Raw genomic sequence first — 16,961 nt, 5'->3', positions numbered from 1 at the left:
CTATCCTCTCTCTCATCCAAAGACAAAGTTGCCCTGCAGTCTTCTGGGAAAAAAGTATCTCATCATTCACGAAGTGGCAACTATAAATCATCTGAAAACAACCATACAGAAACGAATAAAGTCTCTGTAACTTATCTTTCAAGGCAAAATAACCATGATGATTCCATTTAGAATATCTAATTTTATGCTGCATTTAGTTAGCAGGATAAACATTTTATATATAAACACTGAAGTGGTCACTTTATGTTGATTTTGTAGTCTGGATTAAATTCATTAGTGTCATGTAATAAATAAAAATTTGAATTTTCTTGGAAACATTTTATTTAAACATACTTTTAATTAAGATGTTTATAAAGTCAGCTATTCACAGTAACAAAAACTGGTCAACCAAACATAAAATGGGCCATCTGTTATGAACTTTCAATCTGCCAAGGGAACAAATATAAACTTCAAAACTTTCTGTATGGTTGTGCATGCATATATATATGCATGATAATACAGAATTACACTCCATTCCTCAAATGATGATGGCTTTATCAATGACAGACGTCATATTACAATGCTTCATATCATTAAGTGACTATACTTATGCTCACAATTAAAGCATTACCTTAGTAAAATAGTATCTCTTTTCAAGTATAATTTGAATTAAATAATGCATTTTACAAGATATGATACTTGATGCATGTGCTGTAATTCATACTTAAACTGTAATAATGACTGCAGAAAGCAATCTGTTAGCACATTTGATTACTATTCTTAAACTAGCTCTGGACAACAGAATAACATACAATAAAAGAATCATTTACCATTTGTATTGTTACAACAAACACAAGAATTTATGTTTAACCTAAATATTCAATACTGTACACTGGATAACAAAAGTAAACTCAGTTGATTTTGTGAGTATAATTAAAGAAAATGCATCTAAAATCATTTGAAGTACTTTAATCCAAAGGTTGCCATAAAATATACAACATAAAAGATGATGGAAAGCTTATTAAAATGATTTACTGAAAATGACTTAGAAACAATGAAATGATTGCTTCAGGAATAGATGTCTACCATCGACGTGGTTTACCACCTCTTCCACCACGCCCACCCCTGCCTCTGAATCCACCACGTCCCCTGCCTCCTCGGAATCCACCACGTCCACCACCTCGGAAAGGTCGTCGCTCAGGAGGTTTCTTTAGGACTGTGAGCCTATCTTTGATAGCTTCTGTAACATTCATGTCCTCAGGAAGATGAACATAACGGATAAACTTGCCTTGAACACAAAATTTGGAAAATACTCGTTGCACACCAGATGGTGCAGTATACGTCACATCAACCATATCTAGATTCATGTAGCTGCAAAGAGAACACATTTTCAACTTCAGACATACTACCACTAAATGTGCAAATAAAATTGCTTAAATTTTACTTCTATGAAAGACACTCATTCCACAAATTACTTAATTACAGAATTAAGGATAGGGTGTACCATGGAATTGGAAAAAAATTAAAATTAATTAAATTTTATTTCAAGTATTAAATAACAAATAAAAATAAATATTAAATAATAATTATTAATTATATGAAAATTAATTAAAAATCAGATTTTTATTTAAAAATTATGCATTTTTTGCATTTTTTATGAAACAAATAATTTTTTTTAGTTCAAATTTGCTACAGATATTCTATCATGTCTATTAAACAATATAAACTAAAATTATTGAGCAAATATCAGTTCCTTTAAAGTTATGAAATTTAATTTGTCCATATAATAATTATTACACAAATCTTGCATGTTTGAAAAATAAACTTAAAAATAAAAATGAAAACATATCAATGATTATAATTTTAGTTCAATATATTCTGGATATATTAAGTTGTTAGAAAAAAAATTAATATCTAGGACTAATAGTTTTTAAGATATCTTGTGTTAAAATTTAAAAACCAGAGAAAAATCAATTTAAAGTTTATAACTATAACTCAAAATGTAGGAAGTTTTGGAGTACAAAAATTATGGAATATATTCTTTAGTAAATAAACTTTATAAAAAACAAAAAAAAAAATTTTTTTTCTTATTTTTATCTCAAAACCATGATTTTTTGGGGGTGCCCTAACCTTGATATAACATGCATTATTCTAACTAATGTGAGATATATTGATGAATATCAGTGGCATGGATCAAACTGGCTACTATTAACTGTACTTCTCTACTGCAGTCTATGATTTGATACTTCAATATACTGAAATTCTAAAACTGATGTGTAGTTTAGTAAAAAGCAGTACTGGTATATTAATTTTCTGAATGGACTGCAGTTTAATTCTACAACAGTTAACTTTAGGGGGAGTTCTTATTTTTACACAGTGGACTGATGTAAGCTATAATTTGTAAGATACACAAACTTCTGTTTTTTTTTTTGTGTGTGTGTGTGTGTATATTAGAAATCTTTTCCACATGGCTGGTCACCAAACTTTGATTACGAATGTTTGTTTTGTCTTATCTTTGTACTAACCAGATGCATCATCACTAAAGTATATAATTTTAACGAAGTTCTGAATTGGTTTGAAAAAGTTCCATTTGGTTGCAAGTTTCTGCTTTATTTTAGCCCCCCCCCACCCAAACCTCCACGTAGTACTAACACTAGTCTACCACAGGCTGCATTTAACTTTGCCTGCTTTTATAACACTGCAGAAAAGAATCAATAGCAGCTTATCTGTCAACCCAACAATAACTTTGGATTTCATTCTAAATCAAAAATGATCCCTGTAAAGCAACATGGTTTCTTCCAAATGTATTTTTCTTTTAGTAATTGGAAATCAGATACCATCAAATCAAGTAGCATACAGGCTACTATGACAGAACTATATGATTACATTACTAATCCACTATTAACAATTTTCCTCCAAATTAGTCTATTACTCCAATATTATTGGATCTAATACTTCAGTCTCCTAAGGTACTTCTGATTGAATCATTCCACCTAGATCTTGGCTTTCCTATGGGACTTTTCCCTGCCATCAAACACTTGGTTTGCCTAACCTTTCCTCTCCCATTTTAACTCTGTCAAGTTCTTTGCCAATTTCTTTATTTTTAATATGACTGCTACTGATGTCATCTGTTCACTTCTCTAATTTTTATCAGACCTCTCATATTTGTAGTCACTAATCTTTGATCAAGTGCTTTATTTTTAATCCCAACTCTCAGATCCATAACCGAAAACTGATTTGAACACTGTTGTATACTGCTAGTTTAGTGTTTCAGCTAATTTCTCTCTTATTCTATACAAATTTATTCAACTGGCTCCACCATTTTTAGATGCAGGATTTTTTTAAGATGTTTTCTTTAATCATCATAAGTACAAACAAATAAAGTTCATACTGTTCATAGTCTGCTTGAAGGCAACATTATCAAATATATCTGATGTAATGATGATGTGTATACATGCAATCATATATGAGTGGTAAGGGTTTTTAAAGTTCTCCCCAAGATATAACGAAAAATTTCAACTTAACAGCAAGTTATGTTTAAATTTAACAATCGAGATCAGATATCTTCCTGTTCTCGGAGAGCTCTTAATTCTCTTAACCTTCTCTAGCACAATCACATCACTTCAGCATTCTCGTCTTCCAGAAAACTTGGCATCCTTTTTAGTCAACCTGTTACTTTTCATGTGTCCTACTACTAATGCGATGTACAAATCCCAAATCTGCCCAACCTTGGAATACAGCTCTTATCTTTGGGATGATACACCTAAAACTTCTATAAAAGTTCATACTGTTTAGAGGAAGGCTATTCAGCTGATTGACATCCCATTCCTCACATTCTTCAATTATCTCACCCTGATCCATCATACAATTTTCCACATTACAAGGATTTTCCTTGTAAATTACAAGGAAAACAAGAATCTTTAAAGAATTGCTGTAGCTTTTACCAAATAAATATTTCACCATATACTTTGTGAAAACTGCAAATTGTAATTATATGTCAGACATATAATTACAATTGTATGTCTGACAACCTCAACTTTAATCAAGATTGTTCTGGATGTCTAAATGATTTGATATTAATTTACATTTACAACAAAAGGAAAAATTCCATAACATTCCATAACATAAAGCGCCTCCGTAGCGCAATTGGAAGAACGACGGTACATTGCGCCCTTCGATTGGAATAGGCCTAAGTTCGATTCTCGTCGCGACGGGAGGAATCTTTATCTGGTCGATTTCAATTCGAAGGTGAGTTAGCCGATCTCATACGGAGGTAGCAGGGTTTTTTCTCCCGGAAACTCGGGTTTTTCATCCCGCATACATACAAATCGGCCCTTCAGAACACACGCAATTTACAGACAAAAAATACTAGGTGTGATGGTGTTGGAGGTGGGCGGTAGATGGCGTTGATGGAGATTATTCGTAGTAGCGGTTAGGTGTAGAGACAGTTGTAGATGTCCTCCCGCGATGAGTCTTCGGACTCCTTGGAGGTATCAGGAATAATAATAATAATAATAATAATAGTGCCCTTCTTCGATAAGTCCCTGGACGTGTCACGTAATAATAACAGCACATCACAAAGAGTATTTTTTTTTTTTTAACTAAGTTTCAATTTGATGTTTGTAATATTTACATTCTGAAATTACCCTTCAGTGTTGTCATCTCACTCTCAAAAGAATAAGTAAACAGTTTTTTTGAAAGCAAGACGGCAATACTAAGATGACCTCATTAATATATACAACAATAAATTAATATTTACTGTTAATTTTAGCAATAAACAACATAAAGTACAGAATTAACATGCAACCTTTATAAAGATCATGCAGAAATGATATTAAAATCAATATTGTATATGAAATGACAGAAGTAAATTGAGGAGCACTAATATATGACTAAGCAGACTGAGTATTCTAGTGCAGACAGTTGTACAAATTGCACTTGCAATATTAAAGGCTCTAGCATGTTCACCACTACACATTAGGTGATGCTGATGAGGTCCTCAACTCAATTTCTCTCTTTTTTATTTATTATAAAACATTAAAATATTAGTTTTCAAAATAGTTTTTCTCTTGCCTTGTGAGAGACTAAATTCAAACTTCGCTAGATGGTAACCTTGCCTATCCTTTGAACACTAGCATTAATATATTATCTAATTTCTTGGGTATCCAAGTACATTTGGTGCTTTCTTTAAGAAATGGTTGGATGCTTGTGTGATTCAGCTTTTAATGAATGATAATAAGGATCTCGTGGAATAACATTACATTAAGAATGGGAGACTTGACCTACCGGAGCAACATATTCCAAGTATCTTTCTTTCAAAACTGTTAGTGCAGATGAATTCTATTTTTCCTACTTCCCAAAATTATTACTTTCCATCTGTTAAATCCATGTAAAATTATAAGAACAAGCAACACTTTTCATTTTATTTATTCTTGAGAAAGAGATTCTTCCATGATCTACAAGTCTTAGTCTTTGTGGATTATGCTTTTATGGAAATCCACTTTGTGGAGTTTTATATATTATGAAATATATAAAATCTGTACTGCACAAACTCTTTCATAAAGGTATTTCAATTGTTAAACACTTTACAATGCCAGAAAATACCAAACTATTCTGGACTAAAGTAAATATTTAAACACACACAAGTCCAATACCAACTGGACAAAATGATACTAATTCAAATGCATAAAGAATTTCTGAAACATGCCTAAAGCGTAAAAGAAGTACTCTGTGAATGGCATGTATTAGTGCTGTTTATATCTAAATATCATACAAAAGGTAATCTGAGGGGAAATTATGTTTTTAGTACATTACTTATTACCTTTTGTTCTAAAAACGTTTCTCTTTACTTAACTGCTTTTTATTCTGATAACTAAAGATTTCACTTTCATTCATAGTTGCAAATGTGATACCTTGCAGGGAAAGGAAATTAAACTAGAAAAATACTGCTACATTTACATGATTTATCAGGAAAAAAAAAAAAAAAAAAAGAGAACCAAATGTGTTAGAGATTTTACATTGAAACACAGCTTATAATCTTTTACTAAATTCATAAGGATATGCAAAATTTGTTGGTCATAGGTTGAACAGGCCAAATGTATGTGTGTGTGTACTAACAATAATTATATACATATATTGTGATAACTCTTGAAAGTTAATGAAGCTAGAAGAATGTTTCCAATGTGCATCTGGAGAACAATTCACAAAATCATACTTCTTCCATTACAACCTTACAACCCCCTCCTTCCAAAAAAAAAAATACAAAGAAATGTTTTACTAAATTGAGATCAGTGGTTTAGCAATCTGCTTGCATTTCATAACAATGTTCCAGCTGAGTTGGATAAAAGAAATGGATACACTATGAGTGTTCAATTTTGTTAAGGCATCTGACAGGATATCGCATGACAGGCTGTTTCTTAACTTGGATAAGTGGATGGTTGATAGACAGGCATCAAACAGTCGTGTATAATAGGTGTAAATCTGCCACATTTAAGGTGGCCAGTAGTGCAACTACCCATGGGATCAGAAGGACCATTATTGTTCAATCTTTACATTAATGACATTATGAAGGATCTAAAAGATGTTCAATTGTTTGCTGATGAAGATACCAAGCTATTTTAAACCTGGTTTTATTCCATTTCCCAAGTAAGCAAACAAGTCAAGTTTGCGCCTGCAAGTGGTGCAAGTCTAGCTGACCCTGCACGTAGTGCAAGATCAAGGCAACTCATGGTAAAAGTAGAATAAGCGCTGATCACTAATCTTAATCTTTACCCTTAATGCAAAGCACATCTCCTGGAGGAGATGTGTGATGCTTTGTATTAAAGGCAAGGGGCCACTATCCAGACCGGTAGTGGCCTTTATTGAAGTCTCATCAGTGGGAGCCAGGCTAGAAATACCAAGATTTTAGTAATACAGAGCTTATAAGTATTTTACCAGAACAAGTTACCATAAGAACAAGCCCCTTGCCTTTAATACAAAGCATCATACATCTCCTCCACGAGATGTGTTTTGCATTAAGGGTAAATATTAAGATTAGTGATCAGAGCTTATTCTACTTTTACCATGAGTTGCCTTGGTCTTGCACTACGTGCAGGGTCAGCTAGACTTGCAACACTTGCAGATGCAAACTTGACTTGTTTGTCTGTTTGCTTACTTGGGAAATGGAGTAAAACCAGGTCTAAAATAGCTTGGTATCTTTAACATTTATTATACCCAAGGTAAAATACTTTCTACGTGTTTGCTGATGATGCATAACTATGCAGGACAATCAGGGATGCTACTGATATCCAGCAATTACAGAATGATTTCAATACAGATATTTGGTTAAATGATAACGGGTTATGATTACTAACCTCCAAATTAGAGAAGAAAATGACTCAGTTTAATGCTAACGTAAAGCATCAATGCCATGAGACTTCCAACAGCATATTACAGTAGAATCCGCTTATTGTAATCACGGATAATATTATCAATCGACTATTGTTAAAAAAAATCAGCCCATCCCAAAACACACATTTAAAATGAATTAAAAATAATCCATCTATTATAAACAAAGTTCTGGCTATTGTTATTAAAATCCTTGAATGTTAAGGATTAATCAGGAGAAAATTTGACAAAGAACATTTGTCGTAATCTGACTTAGTGTTAATCTTCTTTTAATCTTATTCTTCCATAAATCTTGTATCTTCCAGGAAAATGCAGGTGGGTTATTTTCTTATAATCTTAATCTTCTATAAATCTTCCAGACAAATGTAAATGGGTATAAATATAGTCAAAATGGGATTTTTCAAGTTCATTTTAGTGCTCTCTTTCAGTAAGTGAATTTGACTAAGTGCTTGTTAAAACAGCCTTTAGCATTATGGCAGAAGCAAGTAAAAAGCATAAAGATTTATCTTTTTGAGAAATGCAAAGAATTTTGGAGTACTATAATAAGTTGCCCAAAATGAGTCAGCATAGTGTGGCTGTACATTTAAAAATTTCACAACCACTCTCGTGTAAGAGCTTAAAAAACAGATCAAACACCGAAACTTTAGCTCATACTAATGAGAACATGGATCAGAAGATAGCCCAATCTGGTAAGGATACTCAAGTTGAATCAGTACTCAAAATTTGGTTCAGTAATGTTCGTGTAAAGAATGCTTCGATTAATGGGCCCTTAATGCATCAAAAAGAACTTGCAAAAACAAGGCAAAAAAAATTTCACCACAACTGATGGATGGTTTAACAGGTGGAAAAAGTGAAAGAATATTGTGTACAAGCATATTCATAGTGAAGAAAAAAGTGCTGATTTTTTATCAGCTGATGAATGGATTAAGACCAAGGAGGCAAAAATTATCAAATAAGATGAAACAGGACTATTTTCGTGCATGCCTGAGCATACTTATTTGTTTAAAAGGATTTCAATCTTCAAAAGAGCGAGTGACAGTTCTTTGTTGTGCTAATATGAAAGGTGAAAAACAAGAGCTCATAATGATTGGAAAAAGTAAAAATCCTCAGTGTTTTAAAGGTGTCAAAAGTTTGCCTGTTGACTACTGTTCTAGTGCAAATGCTTGGATGACTAGTACCATTTTCAACAATTGGTGTTAGTTAAGTGGAATCTTAAATTAAAGCGAAAAATTGTCTTGTTAGTAGACAACTGCACTGCACACACACACACACAAACAATTTATCGTCGAAGAACATCCAAGTAATCTTGCCTTTGAACACTACATCGTTAATTCGACCATGCGACAAAGCATCATACGAGCTTTTAAAGCTTATTATCACAAGGAAGTTCATGCAAGAATTATAGCTGAACTTGATAAAAGACCAATCTGATGCAAGTGCAATTGCAAAAAAGATTTCCTTTCTTGATGCACTGCATTTGGTAGCATGTCATGGAAGCAAGTCACCAAGAAGACTATTGAAAACTGCTTCCAAAAAGATGGATTTTTTAAAACAAACTCTGAAACTCCTTTTTCTTAAGAATTTGAATATCTTAGAAATGAAATTTTGGATAAAATTCCAGATGGTGTGTCAAAAGAAGAATTTGAAAATTGATTGGATATTGATAACATTGAAGTGACGGCTCCAATGACAGTGTTGGAAATATGTCAAGCTGCTTCCAATGAGAACTTTAAACTAGTAGAAGAAAGTGAACCTAATAGAAGTACAGAAGAACAAATTTTAGAAGCTCCTCCAACCAATGCCCAGATGCAAGCTCTACAAATACTTCATCGTAGTGTGCAACAAAGAGCAATAAACTTCGAAAAGCATGAGTATGAGCAATTCATTCATTAACTACTATATTCAAACACATGACAGACAACACTAGATAAGCTTTTAAAATAAATTTTACATTGTTGTTTATTAAAAAGTTGTTTATAACAATAAATTAAATTAATGTTCATAACAATAAATTGAAATAAATGATGCAATTTTTTATATCCTTTGCTTAATGTTATCAGCCGGTTATTGTTATATCGAAAAGTGACTGTCCCAAAGGGATCACAATAAGCACCGCCTATGGTATATTAGCAAGGTTATGCTACAAGAAACTGAATGAGGCTAGGAATCTTGGCATTATGGTGGACAGAATCTGAAGTTTTCAAAGGTGATATAGTAAAAATTGCAATGTTGAAACGAATCTTGACATGTAATGATAAGTAAGTCATTTTGCTTCTTTAGAAGGTCCTGACATGACTGCACCTGGAATACTGTGCACAGATCCTGTCTCCTGGGTTCCAAGAAAATAAGTTGTATAAAGAGTAGAAAGTAAAGTTACAAAAATTATATCAGGATTATGGAATGCAGATTATGAGGCCAGTGAAAGTATACTACTACTAGCTGGTTAGTAGAAGAAAGAGGAGTGATATGATGAATGTATTAGATATCGTCGGGTGAAAATTTTCATTATATATGGAAGGTGGGGAGAGAACACAGAGGCATTCATAGAAGTTTGTTCACAGTTAAGGAGTAAGAGCTAGATTTTTCTCTAGCAGACCAGTGAGTGAGTAGAATGAGTTCATGAGTTTTTGACTCCCCTGAACGTCTGAGACAATAATAAATTATGTATCATAGAGAAACATAGCAGACAAACTTAACATTTGAAATTATCTCTTAAATATCTAAATCACTTTATACAGCCAGAGTACAATAATATTCCTACCTTTTTAAGAACTAAATTACAAATGTCAAATGAAGAGAAGTACATTATTTCCACGAAGCATAAGCAATTCTCCAAATAAGTTAAAAAAGATACTACAATTTTTGTCATGCTACAAATAGCAGAGGTCTAGTGGATTGAATGGATAACATTTATGTGCTAGCAACTGATTGTTAGCACATAGATGTGGCGTATTTTACTCAATCCTTTTACCTAAATGTTATAAACATTAGCCAATTCCACTGCATTTGAACTTGATTCTTAGAATATCAACTGTTTCATTATTTGTGAAGACACCATACTGCTTATTAAGTCCCAAAATGGCTTGAAAAATGTTTGATCTCCAAGTAATCTCTAGATCAAGGCTCCCAGATTAGCTAATCTCAACACACTACAGTATTAAACTGTGCCTATATTTTTGCAACCTTTAATGGGGGAGTAGTACAAAGGATGTTCTAGTATTCCAGTGACTGGGAAGGATGGAAAAAATCCATGAAAAAGTATTAACATATAGTGCATTAGTACTGTTAAACAAACTGGAAACCTATTCTTGAAATCTAACATGAAACTTTTTTAAGTACCCCTCCTTCCTAAAATAAGTAGAATTCATAATATTACCACCTGAAGGCATACATTCATGCCACAGGGAGAGTCATACAGCCTGTAGGATGGACTACGAAGATGCAGTGAACTAATAACCAGCTGTTACTTAATATCAATATACAGAAAACGCCAGTTATTATTGGTTGATGATCCTCTTTTGAAGCAGATGACTGCTTAACTTCTCTTCATCCAAAAATACTTTTTAGCATATCTTTTAAGAGCTAAATTTCTGTGTATGCTTCTAAAATTGAACAGTAGTGCATTTTAAACTGAAAATGAGGGGGGAGGGAATGAATCACTAGAGCGTATGTACATATGCAAGCATTATTTCTTCCACACATTCTACCGACTATAATTTACGTTAAAATACGTATTTATAACAGTGGATATATACAACAAACACCGAAGTAAATAAACTGGTACGGGAAAACCACTTTTCATGTTTTCAATTACAGTTGTTCTTCACAAGCATCGAATGCGAGTTATCCTTACAAACTATGCATATTGTTTCTGGGAAAACTCTCGTTACTCCTCTTAATAAACTATTATAATTACGGCTATTTTGCCTGCTTCAGTTTAGGAGTGCAGGGGCACTCCTAAACTGAAGCAGGCAAAATAGCCGTAATTATAATAATAATCCTTACAAACATTCTAAGGATCTGAGTGGCTGATCACAAATTTAAATGGCACCATTACCGTAAGTTCTGCAGACAAAACGCATATTTGCCGGCCAAATCAGCGATGAAAAGAAAAATCTAGCTAGAGAATGCAACTGTCAAAAGCATGCTTTTTCTAATAAAAACGCATTAAACTTTTATAAACTTTTTTTTTCTTTGCTTTGTCTAAAACTCCGCAGCGTACTCACCCATCTACTTGTTCAATTTTACCCTGGACTGATGTTTCATCCCGAAACTCGATTGTGGTCTCCTTTCCTTCAAGTGCTTGTAACAAACACACCAGAGTCTTTGAAGCAATTGCTCGCTCCCGAAAAGACATTATAAGTAAAGAAAAAAAATTAATTTCTGATCATAAAATGGCGCCAAACATACACTAATACATATCACACTATTAGACAATTACAGTCAAAAGAAACTCTAGCGCTACCTATCGATTTCAGACCCATGTCTCATGTAAAATAACGAGAAAGTCGTATTATACATCTAATGGAAGCATTAATAGCCAAATCGATAAAAAGTGAAACAACAGTAGTTAAACTGATAATAAATTTAAAAAAAACAAAACTTAGTAGCTAAATAACAAATTCGCGAAATGGAAGGATTGCAGAAACCTCAAGAGATTATTAGAGCTGAGAAGAGTAAAAAAAAAAAAACAGGTTCAAGGCAAGAAACAAGATCATATGAATAAACTACAGAAAGATGGACAAAGAAAACTTTTAACCGGGATTCCATGAAAAGAGGGGTACTTAATATGAAAGCGTGACAATATCTTCTTCATCTGGAGCTAAAATTAATAATATTAGTGAAGCTGTCAGGATACAAACAGGAAATGTGAAAGAATGATTACTTTCGAGATTTCCGATTCTCGAGATTTTCCGAGATTTCTAACGAAGTCGAAGCCGATTCCCGCGCGGCTGATCGGCATGGGATGGGGCCTCGTTCTGAGATAAACTGCTCCTCAGAACGACGTCGGAACGAATTCGGTACTTGCGAGTGGTGCTCTACATCGCAGAGACGCAGCATCCCGACTGCGATTCAGTCGAAATCAACGAATACAACGCTGAGGCGCGGTGGTTCGCTAGGTTGATCCTGCTAGGAGATCCTGCCATATGCTTATCTCAAAGATTAAGCCATGCATGTTTAAGCACATGCCTAACCAAGGAGAAACAGCTGGCTCATGAAATCAGTTATGGTTTCATGAGCCTCAGATCTTACCTTTTTGTTTGGATAATTGTGGTAATTCTAGAGATAATACACTTAGCAGAGCTCTGACCTTCGTGTACGAGCGCTTTTATTAGACCAAGACCAATCGGGCTTCGGTCCTAAACTCCTGGTGACGCTGGATAACTTTGAGCAGATCACATGGTCTCGTACCGGCGAGAACTTATCCTTATCAACTGTCGATGGTAGGTTATTTGCCTACCATTGTCATAACGGGTAACGGGGAATCACGGATTGATTCTGGAGAGGGAGCCTGAGAAACGGCTACCACATCCAAGGAAGGCAGCAGGCATGCAAACACTCCCACCATGGGAAGGTAATGACGAAAAATAATAATATGGGATTCTATTAAAACCTCGTAATTAGAATGAGTACACTCTAAATCCTTTAATGAGGAGTAACCCAGTGGTTACCCCGGGCCTCAACAATCTCGCCGGTTTTCCTTGATTCTCTTCACCAAGTGTTTTGGGTGACTGGCATGTTTACTTTGTTTACCGGCTTGGTTGGCCAAGTGGTTAAGTTATTCACTCTCCAGCCAAAAGGCTACGGGTTCGAATCCTGCCGTGGATATGGATGTTTGTGATTGTCTGTGAAATTACTAGTGGTGGTCGGCGGTAGATGATGAAAGTAGTTGCGGTTGGTTGCTCGGTGCAGATGGAGAGTTGTAAAGTAGATGCCCTCCCTCGATGAGTCCTTGGACTCCCTGGAGGTCTTACGTAATAATAATAATAATAATAAAATGGATTATTTTTGGTTGGCACTAGCCACCTTAGAGGTGAGAAGTGTTGTTTGAAGGTGTATAGAACTAACTGGAAGAAGCGAAAAAAAATTAAAAAAAAGATGGAGAAGATGATTAGGTTTGCTGCCACGATATGAGAGAGGAAAATTGAGGCAGAAGAAATGATGGTGATGAATTAATGAATGAACAGTTTGTGCAGAAGAAATAATTTAGAATTTGTGAATTTATGTACTACATTTGATAGATGGAAGAACATATACGCACGTGTGCTGAAAAGTTGTGTTAATCACCATCAAGGAATTGAGATAGAACCATGTTCTATGTGTTTATCAAAACTTTTCAGTCACCCACTACCCACCCTAGTAATACTAATGAAGTGCCTTAAATAGATTCCAAGTTAGATGTCTGCAAAGAGCTTGATTCCCTGAAAGTGCGGAAGTCTCAATTCAGGAAAACTAAAGTAATTAAGGTTGATATAGGTAAGTGTGTGTGGGGACAGACACCTATGAAATGGGTGAGTGCAAGAGTGACCAACAAATGCAAACTAGTTCTCAAGCAAGAATATCGAATGGATTAGTCAATACAGGTTGGTGGTGGTTGGGGCGTTGAATAAAAATTTGAATTGAGGTGTTAGCTATTCATTGGAGATAATCAAATGGTATCTGATGGAAACAAATATCAGATTGTATACCGAAATTCAGGAGAATAAACCACATATAAGTTGAATGGATAAGTTCTATCCTTAAGCAGGAGTTGCAGAGAAAAAAAAAGAAAAGAAAATGTTTTGAATGTTATATAAGGAAAAAGGCGATCAGCAAGCTTACAAAGTATGTTTTGCTCAGGCAAGTAATGCCACCAGCATGGTGACGAAGGCAAAATCAGATTATGAGAAGAAATTAGGTAAGCATGCCAAAGAAAATACCAGAATTCTTTCATATCTAGCAAGTAAGAGGAAGAATGAGAATGAAAGAATAAGTTTAACACGTAATGATGGTATTCATGACAGAAGTATATGAAATAGTTGAGTTAATGATGAACCACTTTGAAAGGGTATATACCCAAATGAGGATATTGCTGTGAGAGATGTGGACAGAGAACCTTGTGAAAACAGATATTGAACTGCAAGTTCTTAAGATATTTCAAAACTTTAATGTACATATAGCTTGGTGGTTACAGGAGAAAATAACTTCGCTATGGAACTGGCAAAGAATCTGACACTAGATTGTTTAAAAAGAACGTCCCAAGGTAGTAGAACGAAGGCCGTATAATTCCTTTACATAAAGGAGCTCTAAAACTTTTATAGAGCATTTATGGCAAATAATAGACCAACTAGTATCTCAGAAGTTACGGTAAGAGTATTGGAAATGTTAATCAAGGAGAGAATTCGGGAATGGGTGAATAAAACTATGACATTCTTTTAGGGAAAACATGGTTTTGTGAATGAGCAATCACGCCTTAGTATTTTTAACATTTTAAAACAGGGTGACAGCTGAGTCGAATAAGGGGAATGGATGCACATTGTTACTGTTGGAGTTAGCAAAGGCGTTTGAGAGAATACCATTCGGATATCTGTTAAAGAAATTTGAACAAAATGGGATGAGTATTATGACATGTCCATGAAGGCAGATTATATATCATGGACAGATTCCTATTGAGAATAAAATCCAAGAAAAAGCTGGTGACTAGCATTGTGCCAGAAGACTCTGTGCTTGGACCACTACTATTTAATTTTTTCATAAATGATATTGGAAATAATCTGAAGGGAATATTTAGTGGTTTGCTGATGATGTAAAATTAAAGCGTAACAGTTAATTAAGGAGATTTTGGAATCTTGCAGTATTTTTTCAACAGGATGTCACTATGGGCAAAGGTTTACACTAAGCTAATGCCTTTTATTCCCTTATAGGGAGTAAGCAAGGCCTTTAAACCCTATCTAGCTTTTTTGGAGAGCGATAGAGAGACCAAAAACAGGTGCTGCCATTATTTGGTACCTATCTCTAACAGGATATGTTACTATCTGAAATAATGTGGGTTTTGCAGTCGATTTTCTTGAGTTTAAGGAACCAAAAACCCGAGTCTCCGGCAGAAAAAGTCCGATTGCCTGTGCTAGAGATCGCCTAACTCTGGAATCGGTTGAAGATAGGTTTAGAAAAGGTTCCTGTTGTCAGTGACAAGACTTGAACTTAAGTCTACCTTTGGGCGGGCTAGCGAAGAGGACGCAAGCGCCAATTCCACTGAGCTACACAGGCCTGCAAAAGTTAATGCTCATTAGTTAAATGTGGAAAAGTGGAAAATTATGCACTTTGTGATAAAAAGTTTGTAATCTGTGTATTACATTGATGGATTACACTCCAAGAAATTGATGAAGCTGGGGATTTGTGGCAGATAACAGACAGAGAGGTAGAGTTTACAGGGCATGTTGCTTTGCCAGAGTAGCAATTAGATTGCTTGGCTATTGAAGAACATACTAATAGACAGAGAGAAAGAAGTTTTCAATCATTTCTTAAGGTCTTGATATCTCCATATCTAAATTACTGTGCTCATGTCTAGTCATCAGAGTTTCTTGGAGTGTGGAAGTCATTGACTGAATCTGCACTCGAGTGACCAAGATGGTGTGGTCTATCGAATGTTCCCTGTGAGAATATATAAAGAATTTGTGGGTTATAAAAGTTGATTGATAAGCTAAAAAGGGGATATGATAGAAACTAAGTTACTTAAAGGATTTTATAGGATAGACGTAGGGTAAATATTTAGGCATATAGCTGCTGAGGATAGAATGAGAGGTCATCCCTGGAAACTGAGTAAGATTGTGGTCAGTAAGTATGTAAGGACCAGATTTTTTTTTCGCTTGGAGAATGATGAATGACTGTTTGCCAGAATCAGTTGTAAATGCACAGTCTTTTAATGTGTTCACGAAGTACAATATATATTGTCTGAATGGCCTGGGACTCCCATGATGAGTCTTGGATTCAATGGAGATTACTGTGCCATAATGATGATGATGATAGTAATAATAATAAGAGGAAGAAGAAGAAGAAGAAGAAACGAAAACATTTAAATGCAAATTTATAAGAAATCAAACCAGGCAGAGTATTATTTTAGTGGAAATTATAATAATTATAAATTCTGGTAATGTTGATTTATTTATTTATTTCAATTATAAGATAATCCATTTGCTAGTCCACCTGAAGAAAACCTATCTGAGTTTCAGTCTAGTTGCCAACTAGAGGAACTGTTTTTACTTTAAACTAGCGGTCGGCAACGTGCGGCTGCGGAGCCGCATACGGCTCTTTGAATGAATAATTGCTCCTCTTTTCGTTATTAAACAATCTATTTTTGAATAACGCAAAATGAATGTTATTTATTAAATTAGAAACTTAAAACTCTAAATATAGCAGTTGCAATAAATCAAAGACATTTTACATTTAATCAAGTTCAAGGATATTTTACAATTGAAAATAGTACATGTGATGCCGAAAAATTAAATACTTTCATGTTTGAACTCATTGAAATCATACGCGATAATCCTTCTTTACATTATCCATGATAATCCGTCTTGGATTATCATGGATAATGCAAGAATTCAAAACCCACTCAT

The 16,961-nt window shown here is 34.3% G+C and overlaps 1 protein-coding gene across 1 annotated transcript; it reads right to left on the bottom strand.

Annotated features, from left to right (window-relative positions):
- Window positions 1-932: 932 nt before the first annotated feature.
- LOC150096405 (U7 snRNA-associated Sm-like protein LSm10) lies at window positions 933-11,802 on the bottom strand. Its single transcript, XM_090409266.1, has 2 exons — window positions 11,592-11,802; window positions 933-1,350 (listed from the first exon to the last, which is right to left on the bottom strand). Exons 1-2 carry the CDS (start codon window positions 11,720-11,722, stop codon window positions 1,062-1,064), a joined length of 420 nt encoding a protein of 139 aa, XP_090265392.1. The 5' UTR covers window positions 11,723-11,802; the 3' UTR covers window positions 933-1,061.
- Between the last annotated feature and the right edge of the window lie 5,159 nt (window positions 11,803-16,961).

Source organism: Typopeltis vanoorti, chromosome 19, assembly GCF_054136105.1.
Source record: "Typopeltis vanoorti isolate ZY-2024b chromosome 19, IOZ_Tvanoo_1.0, whole genome shotgun sequence".
NCBI classification, from domain to species: domain Eukaryota; kingdom Metazoa; phylum Arthropoda; class Arachnida; order Uropygi; family Thelyphonidae; genus Typopeltis; species Typopeltis vanoorti.
This window is presented reverse-complemented; position numbering and strand designations above follow the sequence as displayed.